General features: G+C 45.6%; 1 protein-coding gene across 4 annotated transcripts in view; it reads right to left on the bottom strand.

Annotated features, from left to right (window-relative positions):
• The window catches only part of CTNND2 (catenin delta 2), a 925,778-nt gene that overhangs the window by 86,888 nt on the left and 817,107 nt on the right, over nt 1-21,783 (bottom strand). For 3 of the 4 annotated variants that reach the window (XM_042953082.1, XM_042953076.1, XM_042953092.1), the window contains 2 exons: nt 16,741-16,815; nt 15,192-15,342 (listed from right to left, as the gene is read on the bottom strand). In XM_042953082.1, the coding sequence (XP_042809016.1) occupies nt 15,192-15,342; nt 16,741-16,815 (226 nt within the window). The remainder of the gene's footprint in view (nt 1-15,191; nt 15,343-16,740; nt 16,816-21,783) is intronic. The other variant, XM_042953088.1, reaches the window with a different exon arrangement.

Here is a 21,783-nt window from a genome sequence, read left to right as displayed (position 1 = left end):
GGAACCCTATTGCAATGTTGCTGGAAATGCAAACTGGTGCAGGCCTTCTGGAAAACAGTGTAGAGGTTCCTCCAAAAATTAAAAATAGAACCACCCTATGACCCAGCAATTGCACTACTAGGCATTTATCCAAAGGATACAAAATGCTGATTTGAAGGGGCACATGCACCCCGTTGGTTACAGCAGCACTATCAACAGACAAATTGTGGAAAGAGACCAAATGCCCATCAACTGATGAACAGATTAAGAAGATGTGATGTATGTATACATACAATGGAATACTACTCGGTGATGAACAAGAATGAAATCTTGCCATTTGCAACAACGTGGATGGAACTGGAGGGTATTATGCTAAGCAAAATTAGTCAGAGAAAGACAGACACCATATGATTTCACTCATATGTGGAATTTGAGATACTTCACAGATGAACATAGGGGAAGGGGAGGAAAAATAAGATAAAAACAGAGAGAGAGGCAAACCATAAGAGACTCTTAAGTACAGACAACAAACTGAGGGTTAATGGGGGTGGGGAACATGGGGGATGGGCACTGAGGAGGACACCTGTTGGGATGAGCACTGGGTGTTATATGTAAGTGATGAACCATGGGACTCTACTCCAGAAGCCAGACTACATTGTATGTTAACTAGCTTGAGAATTAAAAAAGAGAGAGAGAGAGAGACTACAAGGCAGGGTGGGGAACAAGGTCAGCAGGAGTAGGAAACAATAAAATGACTTCAGAACTTCAGGGGCACCATAATAAGAAATATAGTCTTTTATACTTCAAGAAAATTAAATGAATAAATAAATACAAAAAGTGGACAGCTTTTGCAGAAAAAAAAGTCTTAAATTTTCCTTCCTCAATTCAACAACAAAAAACATGTCCTTTACTCTCCTAATGAAATCAACGACTGACAGATGTCCCCAGCAGCCTTGTGATGGTTTCCTTTGGGCCATGATAATTAGGCTTGAGAGAATGAAGATGAATTTTTGATTTTTACAATTCTTTAAATTTCTAACTTGAAGAGTTAAATAAAATCCCACATACTCCTTGCTAAAAAGAGAGAGAGACAGAGAAGGAGAGAATGAAAAAGTGAGAGAGGACAGAAAGGGAGACAGGGAGGGAGACAGAGAGGAAGGGAGAGAAAGAGGGCTGGGCAGAGAGAGAGGGGGAGAGGGAGAGAGAGAGAACTTCAGGGAACATCAGGGAAAAGAGGAGTATCAGGGAATGGAGTCCTTCCTCAGGCCTTTATTGGAAGCCTAAGAAGGGAGGTCTCCTCTCATTCCCTTTCCATCGTCCACGCAAAGATACCAACTAGCTTCAGCCCAGTGATGGGGCTAATCTTATGCGTGTATTTGAACCCTCCCCAAATAAAGAATCTGCCAGGTCTCTGAAATGAAACAAACAAACAAAAAAACAACTGAGCAAAGTTGTAATCTGTGAAAGGCCCTGAGCCTGGAGATTTCCAAAAAACATAGAGGCTGGCTGCCACCATCCCTGGGCAGAGGGCTATGGAAACATGAGAAGAGACGGTGTGACAGGAAGCATGGAAGTCACTGGAAGATGTGCCTCCACGATGGGAGGTCCAGTCCACACACCTGTCTGTCCTTCCTTCCCCACTGTCCCCCTCTCATTAGCAGGAGATTCCCGGAACGTTACTCTGCTCTCCCAGAGGATAAGAAAGACTGCACCTGACTGGATCCCTGCCCCAGGCCTGGGCCCACCTGGCTTTGTCTGTTCTGGGAGTTAAAATCCCTTACCGAAGCAACACAGAAATGCAGCATTTGTTTCAAAAAGTTCGGCACAATATTTAGAGAAAAATAATGGATTCATCAAATTTATAGTGAAGGCTGGACCCATTTCAACCCCCTTGTTCCTTGTTAGACTAACTGATTTGTTAGTCCAGTTAGACTGACATTCAAGGGGGTTGCCTTTTGTATGTGCCATTTCCGATTTGCCCCACGCTTTAGGGAGCAGACGGGTACAGGTTACTTGTCATCAATATCGTCTCTTGTCTGCAGTTCCTTCTGTCTCCCCGGCACTGCTCTCCGGGTACGGCTCCCATTCCACACCCCCCAAACCTCTACTCCATCCCCGCCTATAGCTCAGCAGGCTTGCCTGGGGTTGCCTTTGGAGTCAGTGGGAAACGGAACAAGGCAGGGTTGCTGAGATGCTGCCTTAGGCCAACGTGGGAAGATGGCAAAGCCTGAGTCAACCAGCCCGTCCCTTCCCGAGTGCGCCTAGTTACTGCCGACGCAGTCGCGTTTCTACATATGAGCTCCCTCACCCATTTAAGATGGATTTTGTTGCAGACTGTACTTAGTTACTGAATGCTTGGAATTCCTCGTCTGTTGCTCATAGATTGTCAATGTCCTACTGGCTCGTACGGTCACATGCTTAGCATTTAAAATGTTGATCCAGGGGAGGCCCCCCTACTTTGTAATTCAACTGTTTTCAGCTAGTTCTAGCCCTTTGCCTAGTGGAAACTAGGAAAGTGGGAATTCTTGATTTTCCCCTATAATGACACTTTAGAAACAACACCCTTTTTCCTCATCAACAAATATCCTTGCCAGTTTCATCGTCTACCCTACCTCTTCTTACTCACTACCTCTTCTCTCCCAGCCTGGACCAACAGCGAGAGTTGGTGACAATGGAATACGATTCCAATGTTGCTCCTTTGGGTAAGTGAGGTGTCACAGAAGGGGGTGAGGCACACACTATGATGTTGAGTACCAGGTCCATTGAGGAATGTCCAGTGAGGTTGCTCCTTGGGTCTCGCCATTGCCCGCCATTCCTCAGTTTGGTACGTTAGCAGCCCGCCAAAAAAGCAAGGTCAAAAGTCTGATCCTCAGAGGAACCCATCACTTCTCCCTGTAGCTGATGCAGCCTCCATACCCAACCGCAGAGAGCCCCGCGAGCAACATACACTGCTCGTCACGGGTGGGGGAGGGGACCAGATGGAGGGGCATCTGAGGAATCCTGTCACAACAGATTCAAAAGCAACTTGAAGCACACGCTGCCTGGCATCGCCTCTGCATATCAAGGAGAACACATTTTAAAAATCATTCAGGCATAAGGTATAAGGTGGCAGCCAAGAAGAGTATGTTTGGGAAGAGGTAAGTAGCTTTAGTTCAAGAAAAATGGTTCTCCAAAAGGTAAGATTAACACTCCAGCATTTTTTAGTGTTTATTTATTTTGAGAGAGAGCTTGTGAGCCAGGGGAGGGGTAGAGAGAGAAGGAGACAGAGAATCTCTGTTGTCAGCCCAGAGCCCGATGCGGGGCTGGAACCCACAAACCATGAGATCATGACATGAGCTGAAACCAAGAATTGGATGCTTAACTGACTGAGCCGCCCATGTGCCCCACCCCCCTCAACTTTAGCATTTCTGAAGGATGGTTTTGAGGCAGGATTACATACATCTCAAAGTATTAATTTGTAAATTTTCGATTTAGTTTTCTTTTCCTTTGCTTGCTAACAGGTACCCTGAGGGCCTTTTTTCCTTTCTTCACCCCCACACCTAGGCGGACACGATCTCGAAGAAGCTACGGGCCTAGGCAGGGAAGATTTGGATGCTGCTTGGAGGATCAGGGTTTTGGGTTCCAAACATTAGCTAAGACCGGGGCTGCGGTGGGTGGTGCTGGGGAGAACAGTACTTTCAAATCTCCCAGCGAACCACGCTGGACACATGCAGGCTTCCTGGGTGGTGGGGGAGCTCAGACACCCTGAGTGAGCAAGGGTGATGTCAATGGCAAAACCCGGCCCCCGTCAGAAGATTTGAGACGTTCCCTGTGGTCTTCTAAGCACTGACCTCCACGGTCAGTGTTACACTTGTGTGTGATATATTCAACAAGCTCCTTACACTCGTCCTCTTGATTCAATTTGTCTTTCAGCATCAACAGCTTTATTAAGCGGAAAGGTGAAGTGAGAATGCGCCTGGCCACGCCAAAGAAGCTCATGACATGTTCATCTGTGTTCTGAAGACCTGTACTAACACAGGGGAGTAATAATACCCACATGACGTTCCTATGCTTCTGGTCTAGATATCAGTATCATTAGTGGTGATATGACCTGAAATGAGCTATTTCAAAGTCATTATTCATTACATACAATACCGTAAGGAAAAAGTTTGGAACGGAATAATTTCTGGAGGAAAAATCTTGTGTTCCAATCAAAGAAATGGAATGGTCTTACCAAAAAACGCTTAGGGTTAGACTTGTCGTTATGAATTATTTCAAAATTGAAAGAAGACAGCTTTGCAGGAGATCAGCAGGCTGGTTTTATTTACGACAGGTCTTCGAGAACGTTCTCGGCCTTGGCCGTATATTACAATCCCCCGGGGAGCCTCAAAATAAGTACTAATACCTGAGCATCTCTTGGGGGTGGGTTCAGGCGATTCCAATGTACAACTGAGATTATGAATCGTGTCCTGACAAAGTGCTTCTCGTCTGCTTTGGTTTGCATAATAAAAATAAGGCATGGAGTTCGATTTTGGGGGACGTAGGGGCGGTGGTTTGCTCAGGGTGAGGAAGGAGGGTGAGGGCAGGCAGGTCTCCATTGTCAAAGATGCTGTGGTGTAGGTTAAAAGTCCAAACCAATTTTGAATAATTAGGAAAATCTACACAGGGCAATGGGAATTGGGTTTATGAAAGCACCATGTATGACTTCAACCTGTTACTCAAATACCACGTGGCAACACGGCCCCGTTCGGCAGGTGCCAGCAGGTCGTTCATATCGTGGAGGCTACGAGGAGCCCTTAGCCGGAGTACTGCCCGGAGTTCAGGGTGAAGGGTGAGGTGGGGGTGCATCACAGGAAGGTGGAGGGGGCGAAGTGCCCCAGGCAGGGAGCTCCGTGTACAGTGGACCCGCCATGCCACACGTGAGACACAACGGCCAACGACACAGGAATGACACACAGAATTCGAGAAATTCCCTGAAGTGCAAGGAAAGCATCGTGATGCATCTGCAGGGATAAAGAAAAGGAAGAAAAAGACCCCTAGTTTCTATCCATTTCTATCACTGGAAACAGGAAGGCAAGTAAAAGACCAGGGTTTGGGTTAGTATTTGAGGACGAAAGAGATGAGGATTTGAATGCCCAACGTTTTGGGCGCCAGGGAGAGTGACACGGTGACGATGTCTCGTACAGGGTGTGAAGGTGGGAGGTCCGTCTTGGGCAGAACTTCCATATTGCTACCTCAGCATGGCACACACAGAAACCAGAGCACCTGCAATGTGTCGGGGTAAGAGCTCCGTGGGACGACAGCTATACCCCGTCGGAGGTCACGGATCCGGGTGGGTGGGCAGACTCAGGTGCTACCCGGACCGTGATGCGGAGGGCATCACAACCCCAGCACACTTGTCACCCATCCATGGTGCACCCTAGTGGGAACGCTGGTCCAGAGGAGCAAGTTGAAGCCTTGCTCACTACGGTATTCCCCGTGGTCCCAGGACAGCGGCCCGTCCGTGACCATCTGCTGGTGAGAGAAGCCTGTGGGTTGTCTCTCACATACCCGCTGTATTCTGACCTTGTAAGAAAAACAAGACCACTCCTAAAATGGACCAGACTCTCCCGCAGAGGCTAGGTATCCGTTTCTGGAGCTAATTAATATTCAGTTAAAACCTTTAACCCCACCACTGTCCATGTCATGGCTACTATTTTCCTTTCGGATGAGGAAATGAAACTGTTCAAGTCTCAAAGTGAGGACCATGGGGATTTTTAAAAAAATCTTTTGATCTCTCTTGCACATTGAATGCCACCTCATGTCGGTGTCGGAATACTCGTGACTCCTAATTAAAAGCAACATATTGCGCATTACTATATGCCTGCACCAGCCTGGCTGGTACCGTGTCAAGTTCAGCTGCCTCTATTCACTAATAAGGATGATAAAATTTGGCTCAAAGGATATTATGTGCTTTAGGAAACAAGTCACTTGTCCTTTATCGTTCCTCTCCAAAGCCATTTATTTTACCCGACATTGTTCAGAGACACTATAAGGCACAAAACTGAATAGGGAAATTTCATTTGAAATTTGAAAAAAAAACACCTTGATTTCTTTTTCTGCTGCTTCATTATTGGGCTAAATGGATGATGGGCATTAAACGGGGCACTTGTTGGGAGGAGCACTGGATGCTACATGTAAGCGATAAATCACCAAATTCTACTCCTGAAACCAATACTACACCATATGTTAACTAACTTGAATTTAAATTAAAAAAAAAAAAAGAAAGGAAAAAAATCTGGACCAAAAGAAAAAAAAGTACCTCGCCTTTTAAAAAAGAAATACATTTGGGGAAAAAGGCTAGGCTTTTTTGCTAGACAGTAAATGAACTTTCATGAACTTTCTTAGTTAGAAGAGAAGAAATCTCTGAATTTCACCTAAGTTTCTTGAAAGGACTCAGAATATTTCAGTGAATCACGGCTGGGAATGATTCTTTGCTTCCTCTCTCCTCGGAAGCGAGTATCTCTTTGATTCTAGTCTGATAGGCTGAATGGATGAACTCTGTCTTCTCAAGCTTGCTTCCTCTCAAGGAGCAAACTCTGCTCTTTCTGCATATGCTATTTCACACACCAGCGGCGCAGGTCCTGGCCGCAGGCTGCACCTCCATCGGCCACCTACCTCCTGGGTCCCCAGCCTCTCTTGCCTGAGGCTCCCTGTGTCCTCCTTCCTGGGATGGCTGCCCCATCTCTACACCGTCTGCCTTCTCCTCCTGTATTGCCTCAGATGTCCTCCAGGGCAGAACCACTGACTGGTACACTCAAAGTGTGGTACCAGCCTACACACTTTGTTTTGAAACCGGAAGTCCCAAGTAATGGCTGTCCTTGCCTGCTCTGTAATTCCTCAAATCCAGCACGATAAATACAATGAAACATAAGCCCGGATGCCAAAACGATATTCGTCTTTGAACTCTTCAGCTATTTTCTAATCCACTATTTTTAGTATCAGAGAGTAAAAATATCAATTCTTTCCACAGGATCAAAAAAATCTTTTCTGAAGCAGGCAAGGGGGAAAGATGGTAGTCTACGTGCACAAGGAATACAACTTAAAAACACGACTCTGTTAAAACCTTCTTTTCTATTTTTAGATTCTCAAGATTCGGGGTTGTCAAGAGATCTGTTTCATTTCTCATGTATTCTCTTCTTAAAATCATTTTCTCCTGAAACTGTTTGGCTAGGCATAACATGAATATCTAACTAGTCAGAGTAAAGTTAGGTGGGGTTTTTTCCCTCTTTTCTTCGAGGTCTTTAAGTAGAGGTTCTGAAATTTGGATCAACCACAAATTTCAGTCAGTTTTGCCTTTTCCCCACATGGAGTATTTCCAAGGGGTGAATCATTAAGTCTTGTTTAATAAAATAATTATTGGCTCTTCGATTTATTTACAACTCCCCTTCTAAGCAATTCTTATCTGCCAGGCTCAGACACCAAAATTCCCCAACAGGTGTCCAAAGTTAATTAACGAAGATTCTATGGCTCCACTGGAAAGGAGGGTAGCATTCATGAGATTAGGCTCTTGAGTTTGGGGGCTCTAACACAGGCACCTAATCTGAAGATACCAAGTTTTGGCCAAAGCACACAGCTTTCCTGCTGCCTAGAATTTGGCTTTGTGAAATCAAGTTATTAAAGAGCCGGCAAAGGGTGCTCCAATAAATCACCTTGTCTGGGAAACCAGGCTTCCTTTTAAAATACTAATTGAAATTGCATGTGTTTTAATTAAAACAACATCTGCCAGGGTCTGAAGAAACACGTCTGAAAAGCAGAGAAGGTAGGTCTCTAAAACGTCCTCAAACCTACTCAACAAAGTGAAGTGCACACATTTCCAGGGATGAAAATAACGCACGGCCTTCCGGTTGCATGGCTGTCTCTAGAGCTTTTTGGTCTTTTCCTAGGCACAGGTGGGATCACCCAGGGTCAAGAACACGGGTAAAGAAGGAGCCCTCAGTGCTGTGCAATGACTGACCTGTGAGAACGCTGCCCTCTGCAATGGGATGCCCATATCCCAGAACGTTCTGCCATATGCAAGCCATCTACATGAGATGAGAAAATAAAATACACACAGGCACACCCACATAAGCATACACACACACACACACACACACACACACACACACACACACACACACAAACTGACCCTACAGTTTTAGAGCTCTCTGTTCTCTAGTTTTGTCCTGTGGGTACCAAGTGATATTCTCAGTAACACAGGATGATGACCAAGATGTGTTTCAATCCTGAGCCAAAGAATTTCGATAAACTTTGAGTAATGACCTCCTGAGGAATATGTGGAATGCTTCTTGGAGATGGAGACCCTGATTTAGGTGTCTCTTTATTCCCCTGAGCATGTGCTCATGATTCGAGAATTGAATAAAAATGCATCCCGAAGTTTGGATGAAGATTGGTACTGCCAGCTCTGTAATTCCACGGATGCACATCTCAAAAAATTCAGCTGTGAGATCACTAAATGAAAGGAAATGTTTACAAAGCTATGCAGCATTCAGGACAGTACAGACACAACCAAGACTCCCACCCCCCACCCCACCCCTACAGTTTTCCAAAAGAAAATACACTTCTCCCTAGGTAAAAATGTGGCATGTAAGAGGTCATTCTATTGACAGAATTCACTAACTTTTCTTTCATTCAGTCTCTATTTCCACTTAAATGAAACTTTTTATGTTGTCCTTTAAATATGACCAGCAACCGCTGTCTATAAACAGCCTACGGTGGTCAGATAAAATCTTTCACCTGAATATTTCAACATTGTGGCAAGAAAGAAAAAAGATAGGAAGGGAATGCCTCCAGGCCCTTGACCCCCGCTTCCTGCAATGAATGAAAAGGATAATCTGAAAACCCCCAAAAGGGCAGAGAAACAACAATGGATTTACTGCTTAAAGAATAATCACCCCCTAGACAAGAAATCACCCTTATTTTGTTCATGATTTCACTAGTGTTAGAAAGCACGTGCTGTCCACCACTAGGTACATCTGGAGATTGGGGGCTCCCTTCTCATCCATCTCTCCTGGGGGTTACCTGTGTGTGGAGCCGGCAGACTCCTTTGAGAAATGGTCCCTTCCCGACCCCAGAGAGAATCAAATTTTGTCTGTGCTCCTTGGAGCTTGGAACCGATCGAGAACGTATTGCTGAGACAGAGGCTCAGCTAGCTGATGAAGTGAGTAGAAGGTTAGTTGAATTAGAAGAATGGATCTTGTAATACGAATGCGCGGGGCCACCAGTCAAAGGAACATTCTTATAGATCATTCCAGATGTGGTGCCCCAACCATCCAAATGATAATAGAGGGAAACAGCTGTGCAAACCAGAGAGGATGAGGTGAAGGGCCGAGGCAAACTAGGGAAGAGCCAGGTTCATGAGGCAGTGGAAGGAGGGATGAAGAGGACCGGGAGGATGCTTCCGGACCCCAGCCCCGGCTCGCCTGCCGGAAAGTGTGACAAGAAGCCACTCCCTGGGAAGCCAAGGGAGGGTGCTCTGCCAGCTTTGCCAATCCCACCCGCAGGGGTGGAGACAGTCTGCCAACACGATCTTCTGGCAGTGATCAAGGCACACACGGAAGACGTTACTATTTCCCACCCAATCGTAAGCCTCTTCCAAGGAGGCAGCAGGATGAGTCTGAGTTTGACAAGAGTGCTGGATTTCAGGGGGCAGCTGAGCTGTCTCTCTTCCTATTCCCAAAAGCTGTGGGAAGAAGCTGAAACAGACATTTCCCCCACCCCTCCCTCTCTCTCTTTGGGATTCCCCAAACATTCTCCAGATCATTCTTCAGAATAAATACCAGTGTGTTTCCCCCCTCAGTGCCTTATTTCAGCACATATGTACTGAGTGCCTGGTATGGGCCGAGCAAAGTGCTGGGCACTGTAGGGCATAAAAATAAACATAGTACCCGATCCCTGCTTATCGTCTCACTGGGGGATGATGCAGGGCACATACACACAAAAACCCACCAGATACTGTGAACGTAAAACTGCACGATGGGAATCTAAGAAATCAGGTAGGTAGTGCCCACCTGTGCTCTGAATTCAAAGAGTGGCCTTCACTGGGAAGGTCACCCCGAGCTGAGCTTTGAACGGTGAGCGGGAAGTCTGTAGGCGCGTAAGTGGGAATAATGGTACAGGAACTGGTATGGCGGAAGAGTTCGTGAAAAAGCCGTTAGAAATACGAGGCAGTTTGCATGGGCGTGGCCTTGTATGGGACACCAAGACATGCACAGACGAGACAATCTTGCCTGTTGGAAAACTTACTTGCAGTGTCCCTGTTATACTAAGTAATGGTTTTGATGCAGTCTTGAGTTTCTGTGCTGTCTGCAGATGTAGCAAAACAGAACAGCACATAGGATGAAATTACTCTCTTTGGGATTATTTTCCATGGATGTATAGCAGTGGCTTAATGACCAATGTTTGCCAGGTGACAGATAGCTCTCTTGTCTAGTGTTTATGTATGCTTAAAATTTTTTTTTATTTTTTTAATTTTTTTGAGTTTCGTCTGTTTGTTGGCAGAGAAGGTAGGGATGTGGCTAAAATAAGTATCGGCCATCTTTATCAGGACCTGACAATGTGCTGAAATGGATGGCATTTTGTTATATTTGTTAAAGGGACACAATATTGTTTGCTCTTTTCACTGAAGGTAACCATTACCATTCTTTAAAAAAAAAAACAAAACCTTTCTGAATGATGAAATAACACTTGACTCAGAAGGATAATTACCATTTTTGGAAGGCGGCCAAGAAATGTATGCGTGTCTACTAATTTGGACTACTGCCCCATCACATCATTCAGAAGGACATGAAGGTCTATCTATAGACAGAGAGAGCTAAGTAGATATACCTAGTGCCCAGTGTCAGAGACAGACTCAGAATCACAACAACCCAAAAACGGGAAGAGGCCATTCCTTTTAGATGATCCTCATTAGAGCTGAGGGGGTAGGAGGACCATCATCCAATAGTTTGTTGGGTGTTTTGCCAGAAATGGGAGTCCCTGAAGGCGAAGCATTCCTCAACCGAAATGCCGTAGCAGCTCCTCCCCCCACTCTAACTAAAAGAACCATCAACAAAGAGCTAAACTGAAACCCCAGAACCAGCGATGAGAAAAACAGTGTTTCTTCGGGAATTCTGAACATCTGCATACATCTAGTAAGTTTTAGGAGGAAAATGAACTAGATTTTTAAAATGATTTTCTTTATTAATATAAAATGGTTTTCTTTAAAGTTTAATTTGCGTACTTAAGGTTTTGCTGATTTGGGGTTCATTTTAAGACGATGGCCTGACACGGGTGCCTGGGTGGCTTAATCTTGGTTGAGCGTCCGACTCTTGACTTTGGCTCAGGTCATGATCCCGGGATCGTGGGATCAAGCTCTGTATCGGGTTCCACGCTTAGTGTGAAGGCTGCTTAAGATTCTCTCTCTTTCTCCCTCTGCCCCTCTCCCCCACTCATGTGCTCTCTCTCTCTCTCATAAAGAATAAAAATTTTAAAGAAGCTAAAAAAAAAAAAGATGATGGCCGGACAGGAAAAATTTTACTTTTGTCATTTATTTAGCAAAATTTTATCAAGTCCTACAATGGATCCAGGTGCCCTTCTAGCCTCATGGGCCACCCCAGGGAACCAATAAGACAGAGCTTCTTGCCCTTAGTGGGCAAATGTTCCAGTGGCAGGGAGAGGGACGAAAAACAAGATGAAGAAGTGTTATGCTATATATTAGAAGGTGACCCGTGCTGTGGAGAGAAGCAAAGTGGGGAAGGGGGTGAGACTTGAGAAGAGTGGCCAGAAAAGGTCCTACTGGAAAGGAATGCCTGATTGGGATGAGGGAAGAAGCACATGGGCACTTGGAGAAAGAGGACTGCAGGCAGAGGGAGCAGCATGTTCAAAGGTCCTAAGGCAGGATCATGGCTCATGGGAACCACATGTGAACCAGTGACCACAGCACGTTTGTAACAGCGAGAGGGGAAAAGGTGAGGGTGGAGGGGAACCAGCGAGCTGGCTTACGTACAGCTATACGTGCCTGATGAAGATTTCACCTCCACTGAGGAGGACAGGACAGGTGACAAGCTCTGGTTAAGGTTTTAACAGGGCCACTTTGGCTGCTGTGTCGAGAGTGGATGGTAGGGGGCGACGGCAGAGGCAGGTGCCATGGTAATAACCAGGTAGGTGACCTATGGTGGGAGTTTGGGGAAAAGAGCAATGAGGGTGAGAAGTGTCAGGTCCTGGAAGAATGTAGAAGAATGATCAGATTTGCCGATGGACCAGGCATGGGGACTGAAGAGTCAAAGGGCACCGCCAGGTGCCTCTCCCGGACCTCGGCAAGGACAAACTGACGTTTGCTGTTGGGAATGACTGAGGAGGGACTGTGGTTAGGGGGAAAGGTAAGGAGCTCAGGTCTGGAGATGTATCTGGATGCCTGTTGGACAGCCAGTGGAAGATGGGGGACAGACAGCTAGACTCAGAGATGTGGGACTCACACCAGAGATACCCATCTGAGCGTCATCGGAATATAGATCTTTGACACCATGAAACCACAAAACCACCAAAGCGTTGACTGAGAAGTGACAGAAAAGAGAAGTCCAAGTTCAACTCTTGCCCTTTGTTGCTGTTCTTTGTTCAAAGTCACTGCAACTTTCTTTTCAATGCACAAAGTTCTGTATAGCATTTCCTATAAAAATCACTACTGTGATACAGTATTTAAAGTCAAAGAGCTGGCAGAGGTCACATTTCCTTTCTTCTAGATGGAATAGACAGGTATGTTGGTTTTTTTTTTTTCTTTTCTTTTTGTTGTTGTTGTTGTTAAATTCTGCTTTTCTCATTCGAGAAAAAAAGTTATTGATTCCATAAAGCCAGTGACTTGGATATTTTCACTTCTATTTTTAAGTGACTGGCTCCCTTTCCTGGCTGGTGACATTTGATAGTAAAGGCTTAATTTAACATGGGCAATATGGAGCTCCAAATGTTCCTGCCTCAGAGAGAGTCCCGAATAACGGGCTTCTGAGAAAGAAGAGGTGTCTGGAAGCTAGAAAACCAATCAATAGTTCCCTATTTTGTTATATTTTAATCCAGCAAAAGAAATAAAACACGCAGACATACAATACCTAGTAGTTAGTATCCAGGCAGCGGACTGATTAGCTATTGATTTTTCCTCCATTTTACACAGGAGCGACAAGATCTTATCAGAAGCCCCAGCTCTGTCCCGTCTGAAACAACTCCATAAGGAAAGGAAGAGCAGATATGCAGCGGGTAACCTTCTGAGTTAATGGCCTAATTTAAATATACAAAATCCACAGCGACACTTAAGTTCTTTTCAAACTAACTACAAATATCAAATTGTAAGTCTAATTTTCATGATTTATAACAAAGTGCGAGCTTAAAAAGATACTTGCATTTATTAGGCAAAGATTTGAAGTCTGTTTTCCCTGTAAATAAATAATGGACAAAGGTCCACAAATACTTTTGATTTTATTGGAGGATATGATGGGTATTACGAAACGGCAGGAAAAAAGTATCTGGTTTCCCGATCACAAAGGGCTTGGAACGCCATGCTCAGGAATGAGGACAGCACAAATAGACCCATGTCTCTATGTGAAATTTGTGTATGACATTTAGACCCACGCCTGGGACCCCAACTGTCCCAGGAATGGAAACTCGACCCTCTGCCCACGCTCACTCACTTTCTCCCTTTCCCCCGGCCCAGAGTCGGTACCATGTGAATCTTTGGCATGGTGGCTGGTCCAGCTCCCTGCTACCCAAACTCCACTGACACCTGTTACCTGCACGGAGGCTTGCCAGGCTTCATGAGGCATTGACCAAAGACCCTACTGGAATCCCCTCTTTAATCTCAGATGCTCTAGCAGGAATACATTGTCTGTGCGGAGGCTTGTGTCTCTTCTGGGGGAGGGAGGTCTCCTGGTTCACCACTCCTCCAGGCATCCATCGGCCTTGGCCTGGGATCTTCCTACCTACAGAGGGGAGGAACCAGGAGGCCTCTCCCACTTGGGCTCCTACCACACTCTGCCCCAGACACAAGTGGCCCCTTGAAGACCCTGAACTCACCACCCAGCTCCCAGCTCCCCCACCGTTTGCCCTTCCCCCTAAATGTCCACAAGACCTACTCTCACCTCCTTCAAGTTTTTGCTCAAATGTAACCTTCCCACGACTACCTTGACTTTGACCTTCCACTTAAAATCACAACCCCTTATGCTGAGTGGAAGAAGCCAGACGCAAAAGCTCACATACGATATGACTCCATTTACATGAAATATGCAGAACTGGGACGTCTGCAGAGACAGAAAGGAGACTGTGGCTGCCAGGGTCTTGGAGGACGGAAAACGCCGGTGCCTATTTAACGGCTACGGGGTTTTCTTTAGGGTGGTGAAAAGGCTTTGGAATTTGACAGATATGGTAGTTGTACGACGTTATGAAAATACTAAATGCCACGGTAATGGTGAACTCTGAAGGGGTTAACACAATGTTATGTGAATCTCACCTCGATGAAAAAACCCGCCGCCTCACAATGATGGTTTCCCTTACCCCATGTAGGGTTTCTAACATACCGGCAAGTTCACGCGAATGTATATTTTATTTGATGCATCTCTCCCTTCTCCCAAATATAAACCCCACAAGGGCGAGCCTTCCTGTCTGTTGTGCTCACTGATAAAATCTCCGAGCCTAGAACAGGCCTGGAACAAAGCAGGTCAGGGATAAACATCTATCGAATAAATAGATGAATATACGATCTCCTTAATGCTTCATTAATAAAAGATCTCCCCTATTTCTTGAGTACCGAATTAGAGGAAGAGGAGTCTTTCACAAATAGGATTAAAGGGCCAGTATGCTCTAATCCAAAATAGATCTTCAAACAGATAGGGGAAGAGATGTGGCGTGCAGCCATTAGAATCCCAGGTCACCACGTGGAAAGCAAACAACCAGACAGAGACGTAGAGGCTCAGGACAGTGGTATCCAGTGCTGAGCACTGTGGTCGTTTTTAAGTTGCAAGGATTAGGAATGTCAACACACATTGCATTTTCCTGTAAATTCTAAAATCAGCGCACTGGATTTAAAGAAGGCGGCCAGCTGACAAAACGTGACCTCTAATAAATGCACTGTGTTTTGCACGTGCGGTTGTCTTGCCTATGGATTCGGCCACATGCACCTGCCGGGAAATGTTTTCATTTAGATTCTGAGACACTGTGAATTGCAGAGAACGTACCAATGAGCTCCTTGTTTCTGACGTCCAAGGCCATGTTCCGGAGTGCCGTGGCCACCGCGCACACCACACGGTCGTTATCTATTCGGAGCAACTCCACGAGGATAGGCAGGCCTTTCTCTTTTCGGACAGCAGCTCGGATATATACTGACCACTGCAATGAGAAGGAAGGCCAAGGCGTTAGAAGCGGAGGTGGAAAACCCTAGAAGCTAACAGCACGTGCAGGCTTTCAGACGGCTGTTTTATAGGAGCCAAGAGGATGAATTATCAAGACCTGGTTGTAGAATGGGCTGAACGCGGTAGGCATGTACTGAAATGTCTTAACTTTATTTTCTGCCTTCAGTATATGCAAGAGGCTTTGGGGTTGATCAGTTAGCCACGCTTATTTCTCTGATGCTGGCATTTGCAGTCCTTGACTTGGGCAAGCCATTTGTGTGATGTGTACACTTGATGCTTTAAGATGCGGAGGGCTAGGACAGGAAGGGCTAGGACAGGAAGGGCTAGGACAGGAAGGGCCAGGATAGGAAGGGCCAGGACAGGAAGGGCCAGGACAGGAAGGGCCAGGACAGGAAGGGCTAGGACAGGAAGGGCCAGGACAGGAAGGGCCAGGACAGGAAGGGCCAGGACAGGAAGGGCCAGGACAGGAAGGGCTAGGACAGGAAGAGCTAGGACAGGAAGGGCCAGGATAGGAAGGGCCAGGACAGGAAGGGCCAGGACAGGAAGGGCCAGGACAGGAAGGGCTAGGACAGGAAGAGCCAGGACAGGAAGGGCCAGGACAGGAAGGGCCAGGACAGGAAGGGCCAGGACAGGAAGGGCTAGGACAGGAAGGGCTAGGACAGGAAATGCTAGGACAGGAAGGGTGGGCTGGTTTTTTGGTGTTAGGAGGAATAAAAAAGAACTCCGGAAAAGGTAGAAAATGATAAAAAGTTGAGGACAGGTCATTTTTTTAAGAGACTTGCATTTGGAGGTGGGGCACACACGTGAGTTGGTGAACATACGGTCACTAAGTTGTTGGCTGAGTAATAAAAAGTCAATGAGTCAGAAAAAGGTAAGGGTGAGGAGAGGTAAACATGACACTTAAAGTCAAGAGTAAAAACCGTCAAAGGTTTTTAAGAAAACATTTGGATCCAAATGTATTATGTCTGGGGCCATTATTCAATGTCCATTTTATAAAGTAAGACATACAATTTGTTTTGGACTGGTGGTTGTCGGCTTTAATGGAACACACCTACTTTTTATCTGAAACGGATTTGCAACTTCAGGATGATAAAGCATTCAGATTCATTTAATGGAATGCAGGGAGGTCCACATTTTCCGGACATTCACATATATACTTCATATTGTTGTACAGTACTCCAGAGAAGAGTGTGCACGTTAAAAACCAAGCAATGTAAGGGTTTAAGAAAATGGCATTCACGACATGAAGTTCTGGATTCTGTGGCAGAGTCCTTCAGGGAACCACCGAAGGTGGGGCCAAGTCCCCACCCCTCCCCCACCGGGCCCTTCCATCCCCCATTCCCATTAGGGCAGGCACCCCAGAGCTGGCTCTCACCTGTGGCAGGCAGGGAGCCCCCTCTGGCAGTGAACGTAGGGCATACGCCATGCCTGCCACATCCTCAGCCCAGCCCTGCATGAAATATGAGATTAAAAAACACACACAACTTCATCCTGTCCTACGTCAGAAGTCACATTCACATAGTTTCTTATCACCATCAACTCACACTGTATGGTTCTTCTCCTGCCCCCACTCTGTCCTTCAAGCTCTAGGAAGCCTGAGGGGCTTGGGGAAACAGACTGAATTCACTAAAGCATCTCTTGATTGCAATGGACTATTCCACAGCCCCACTCTCAGGGAGCAACAGTCAGAAATCCTTAGACATACAAAAATCTCAAGGTTTGGAAACTTCTCATTGAAATTTGGGTGTCTGGATGGGATATCCCTTCTGAGGGAGGGAGGCCCCTCGTGAAGACAGTACAAAACCACTTTGTGGCATCAGAAATTTCACTTGCAACGTGACATGCTGAGATATGCTTTTCATCCACTTCCTCCACTACCTGTGAACCTTCTTGTCTCCAGTGCCCGGAAAAGACTAGAAACCTGAGCTTATGCAGCCCACTCATTGTTGGCTTTCTTCCCTAAAACTAAGAAGAGAAGCTAGAAAAAAGAAGAAAACGGAAATCAGATGTAGGGTCAATGTCTACGTATTGTAAGATGAACGTCAATGATAAACTTTACTGCTGGGGTGATATTCTGGACCTTTTAAGACACCACAGGGAGCGTTCTCAGTCACTTGAGCAGGCTGAAGCATAAGCCCTAAAGATGACCTTTTTGGCACCTCTTTCTAGGCCCAGGATGCTGGCTCGTACATTACTGACTCCCAGACACTGCCTCGCCCTCTCCTTCATCCTTCCAAACGTAGACAGAGGGGAACCTGGCCATATCTGAAATGAGCCAAGAAAGGAAGGCTTGGACTTTGTTTTTTCTTCTTAGAAGTTCAGCTATTACACCCCTCCCATGTTGGATGGAAAGATGATCTGGTGTTTGGAAAATAATGGCAATCCTTAAGCCTTCCTGGGAAGTGATTTTGGAGTAACAAAAAATGGCTGTAGATAGGCCCAAATGTGTCTGAGTTACAGATATGCCTCTTTGGCATGGGAAAATGGTCAACAACAGTGGTATGTTCTCCCTAAGTGAAAAGAGATAATCAGATAATGGATTTGATCTTACATTATTGATACACAGAAAAGAACTTTTATTTTGACACTTTTAGTCCTGTGTGCTTGCACATACAGTTGACCCTTGAACAACACGGGATTTGGGGCACTGACCCCCTATGTGGTCAAAAATCTGCATAAAGCTTTTGACTCGCCCAAAACGTAACAGGCTGCTGCTGACCTAAAGCCTTACCAACAAGACAAATAGTAGATTAACACACAGGTTGTATGTTACACGTATTTATACTGTATTTTTTTTATAAGAATGTAAGCTTAAGAAAGGATATTATTCAGAAAATCATAAGGCAGAGAAAATACATTTATAGTACTGATGTATTTATTGAAAAAAGTCCATGATTAAGTGGAGGTGCATAGTCCAAACTCATATTGTTCAAGAGTCAACTGTATAGGAAAAATTCCCAATATTAGTTCCATACAAGATGACTCAGAATACGTTATTTACATTCCACTCAAGAGATGTTGCAAGTTTCCACAAGTTTTATTGACATGCAAAGTGACACAACAGTGATGGTTTCTACGTAGTAATCAGTCTTGGAGTAGATCACGTGTAAGCCATGCGTGTAACCTGTATGAAACCCAGCAGAAGGAGTAAAAGAGTGCAGGGGTGGAAAGAGGGAAAGGAATTCAGTAACTGGGGAATGTTTCACAGGTGCACTCAACACAGAAACATGAAGCTCGTTTAGAGGTTTTCTGGAAAAGAAGGGAGTTGCCTTGAAAAGCATGGCAGCCTCTGTGGTGCTTAGAAAGGTGTGCGGGTTGCCAAAAGTTTGGTGATAGGAACAAAGTAGGAGTACTGCTGGCATAAAAACAGCTCAACAAGAGAGAAAAATGCCTCATAACTCACTGTGGCTGAGTGGCTCTTTGGGTGGAACCTTAACTTCCCGTAAATGGAATACGAGAGCACTGTGCACAGAACACGTCAGTGTAGAGGGAAGGGCATGGACCAGGATGCCTTTAAGAAAAGTGGTCCATGAACTGAAGAGACGATGTTTGATGATTCAAAGAGAGAAGAAGGAAGAGGGGAAGGAAGAGGAAGAGGAAGGGGAGGGGGGAGAATGACAAGAAAGATGGTAGAGGAGGAGAAAGACGAGGAGAAGGATCTGGTCCAGGAGAAAAGAGCACAGATATGTTTCAAACTCTTCTTGGTGAGATGCTTTCCCAGTGATGATCCCAGGAGAGCCATGAGTCCTCAAAAACAAACTTAACACTTCAATCAACTGTCAGGCACTGCTCTAATGTCTTTATACGTATTAACTCATTTAATCCCCATCTCTACCCTATGCAGTAGCCACTATGGTAACTTCCACTTTACAGATGAGGCAAGGGAGCCACAGCAAGGCTTCTCAGCCTGCAGACGCTTGGGCAGGTCTTGAACCCAGGGAGCGCTGTCCCAGAGTTGGTGGGCTTGGCCTCCATTCTCATCTGCCTCTCAGAAAGACATCTGCACTCATGGTTGATATAATCCTTACAAATGCACCAATTAATCTTGGTTTAATAGGGGATGTTATTACTTAGGACTTGCAATAAATAGCCCATCTGGCACTCCTCGAAACTCCTGAGTTAAAGACCCTTCAAGTGCTATCAATGGAACTACTGGGCATTTCAACCCTGTCTTGAGAGCAGCTTGTCCAGACTTAGCAGATCTGATACAAGAAGTTACGTATGATTGGAATGGCAAAGAGAAAGGCCTCGTTTGTGCCAGGAAAGGATGCTTCCGTGCATGTGATGTGACAGCAATTCAAACCACCGAATGCTCTTCCTTCTCCTTGCTTACGGCTCTCCCTGAAGAAAGGTCCGCCATTATTTGACCCAGGTGTTTTCAGGATGGGACAGAGCATAAAGCCGTGAATATTGACTTTAAGGGTGGAAGGCACAGATGTAGGTAAAAGGTTGGGACATATCTGGAAGGGGATGAGAATAGGCAGAAGACAATTTGGCCTCTCCTCAGGCAACACGGAGCCTCCAAGTCATGGAGAGAAAGGGTCCGGGTTGGAGAGGGAGCAGGAGGTGTGAGAGCATCGTGGGGGCTGCCACCGGATGCCCCCCCCAGACAAGTCGTGCCCTGAGGGGCTGACAAAGATCCCTGGAAGATGAGAGCTGAGAAGACCGAGGTTCTGCTGCCTACCCTGCTCACAGCAGTGTCTGTTCAAGAACCAGCGAAGTCCTTGCATCATCATGGAGCAGCGGCCACAGAGCCACTGGCAACAGACTTGGGGGGCAGGAAAGGGCTCCTGTGGCTCCAGTGTGGCATAGAGTAGCCTCTGAGCATTTCTGTTGTCTCCAGTGTGTGGGCCATGTAAGTCAGCTGAGGAGGAAAGGCTAAGGACCCAGGGCTGCAGAGGGGGGTTAGTCGGCCAGGAGGAAAGGACACATCAGAACAGCAGGTGTGGACAGCGCTTGCCTGGGTTAAGGAGTGGATGTGGCTGCGTCTCAGGGGAGCTTACAGGTTGTGGCTGTATCTCAGGGGAGCTTAATAGTTATGGGGGGGCAGGTGTGGGCCAGGAGAGAACCTTGGACCAGTGAGAGTCCTATCACCAACTATCATATCCCGTCTGAGAGCCCAACAGGACAAGGAAGTTTGTCCTGGGCAAGAGGCAGCTTAGGACAGAGATGATGCCACACTGAAAACAGACACCCAATCCCTGTCCCCTGCAGGGATATTTCTGTAAGAACCCCACCCCCCAAGTTTAGCATCAACTGCAGGGGGCAGGAGAGGATGAAGGCTGACAAACATAAATAAGGCCAAGTGTTAAGCCTGAAGAGACTGAAAAATAGCTGCATTTTATTGAGTTTACCTAGAAACGTCTAGATTGTTTATTTTCTTTTCTTCCCATTTTGCATTGGACACAATGCAAGTGCAGAGATGAAACCAAACTGAACTACACAAAATAAAGAAAATTACATGAGTTTTTGTTCAATAATGTTCCTCACTATCCCCATGGAGGATTTGGTAATAAAGTGAAGATAGGAGCGTCTCGGTGGCTCAGTGGGTTCGGACTTCGGCTCAGGTCATGATCTCACGGTTCGTGAGTTTGAGCCCTACATCAGGCTCTGTGCTGACAGCTTCAGCCTGGAGCCTGGTTCCCAATCTGTGTCTCCCTCTCTCTCTGCCGCTCCCCAGCTCGTGCTCTGTCTCTCTCTCAAAAATAAATAAAAATATTTAAAAAATAAAGCTAGGACAATGCTTTTTAACCCTTTCCACTCAGGCTACCTCAATCTGATGTGGATTCTCAGAAGCTTCACTTTTCAAATTCTCAGCCCAGCCATAAACAGGATTGATGGCTACAATTTTTCCAAAAACTTCTCCCCTGCTTAAGCCCTGGTTAAGGCTGACTTATGTTCCTAAAAGATCAACACCGTAATTTAACTAGCTTTTCCCTCTTGAAATCCTAATAGTTTGCTACATAAGTAGAGATAGTGTTCTCTTTTTGGTACTAAATATTCTATTAAGAGGCTGAACCCATGATGGTGCTAAACTTCTGACTTTGTTGATTAATATCTCTATTCGCATTAAATATTAATATTTTTGATGAATACCTTACAAGTTCTCCTGGTTTAGAAGCATAGTCGGCGATTAAATGGTTTTCTGTTGCGTGACTGTTTTCCCATTGAATTCCTTTATCAAATTCCCTACGTTTCCTTTTGATATGGTAAAGAAAAGTCACGTTTTCAAACCAAATCCTTCCAAACATAATTTCACCTTTCAGATGCATTTTGGCATCCTCCAGTGTCACAGGACCACAATGTGCTAAAATCTGACAGCTGTAAATTGAATAAGTTGCAACGAATTTTGCACAGATTCCACGAGACTTTGAAATTTGTTTCTGAATTCACTTATGATGCTATGTTATTTACCGCA

This window comes from Panthera leo, chromosome A1, assembly GCF_018350215.1.
Source record: "Panthera leo isolate Ple1 chromosome A1, P.leo_Ple1_pat1.1, whole genome shotgun sequence".
NCBI classification, from domain to species: domain Eukaryota; kingdom Metazoa; phylum Chordata; class Mammalia; order Carnivora; family Felidae; genus Panthera; species Panthera leo.
The sequence above is the reverse complement of the archived record's forward strand: the minus strand, read 5'-3'. Positions and strand labels throughout refer to the sequence as shown.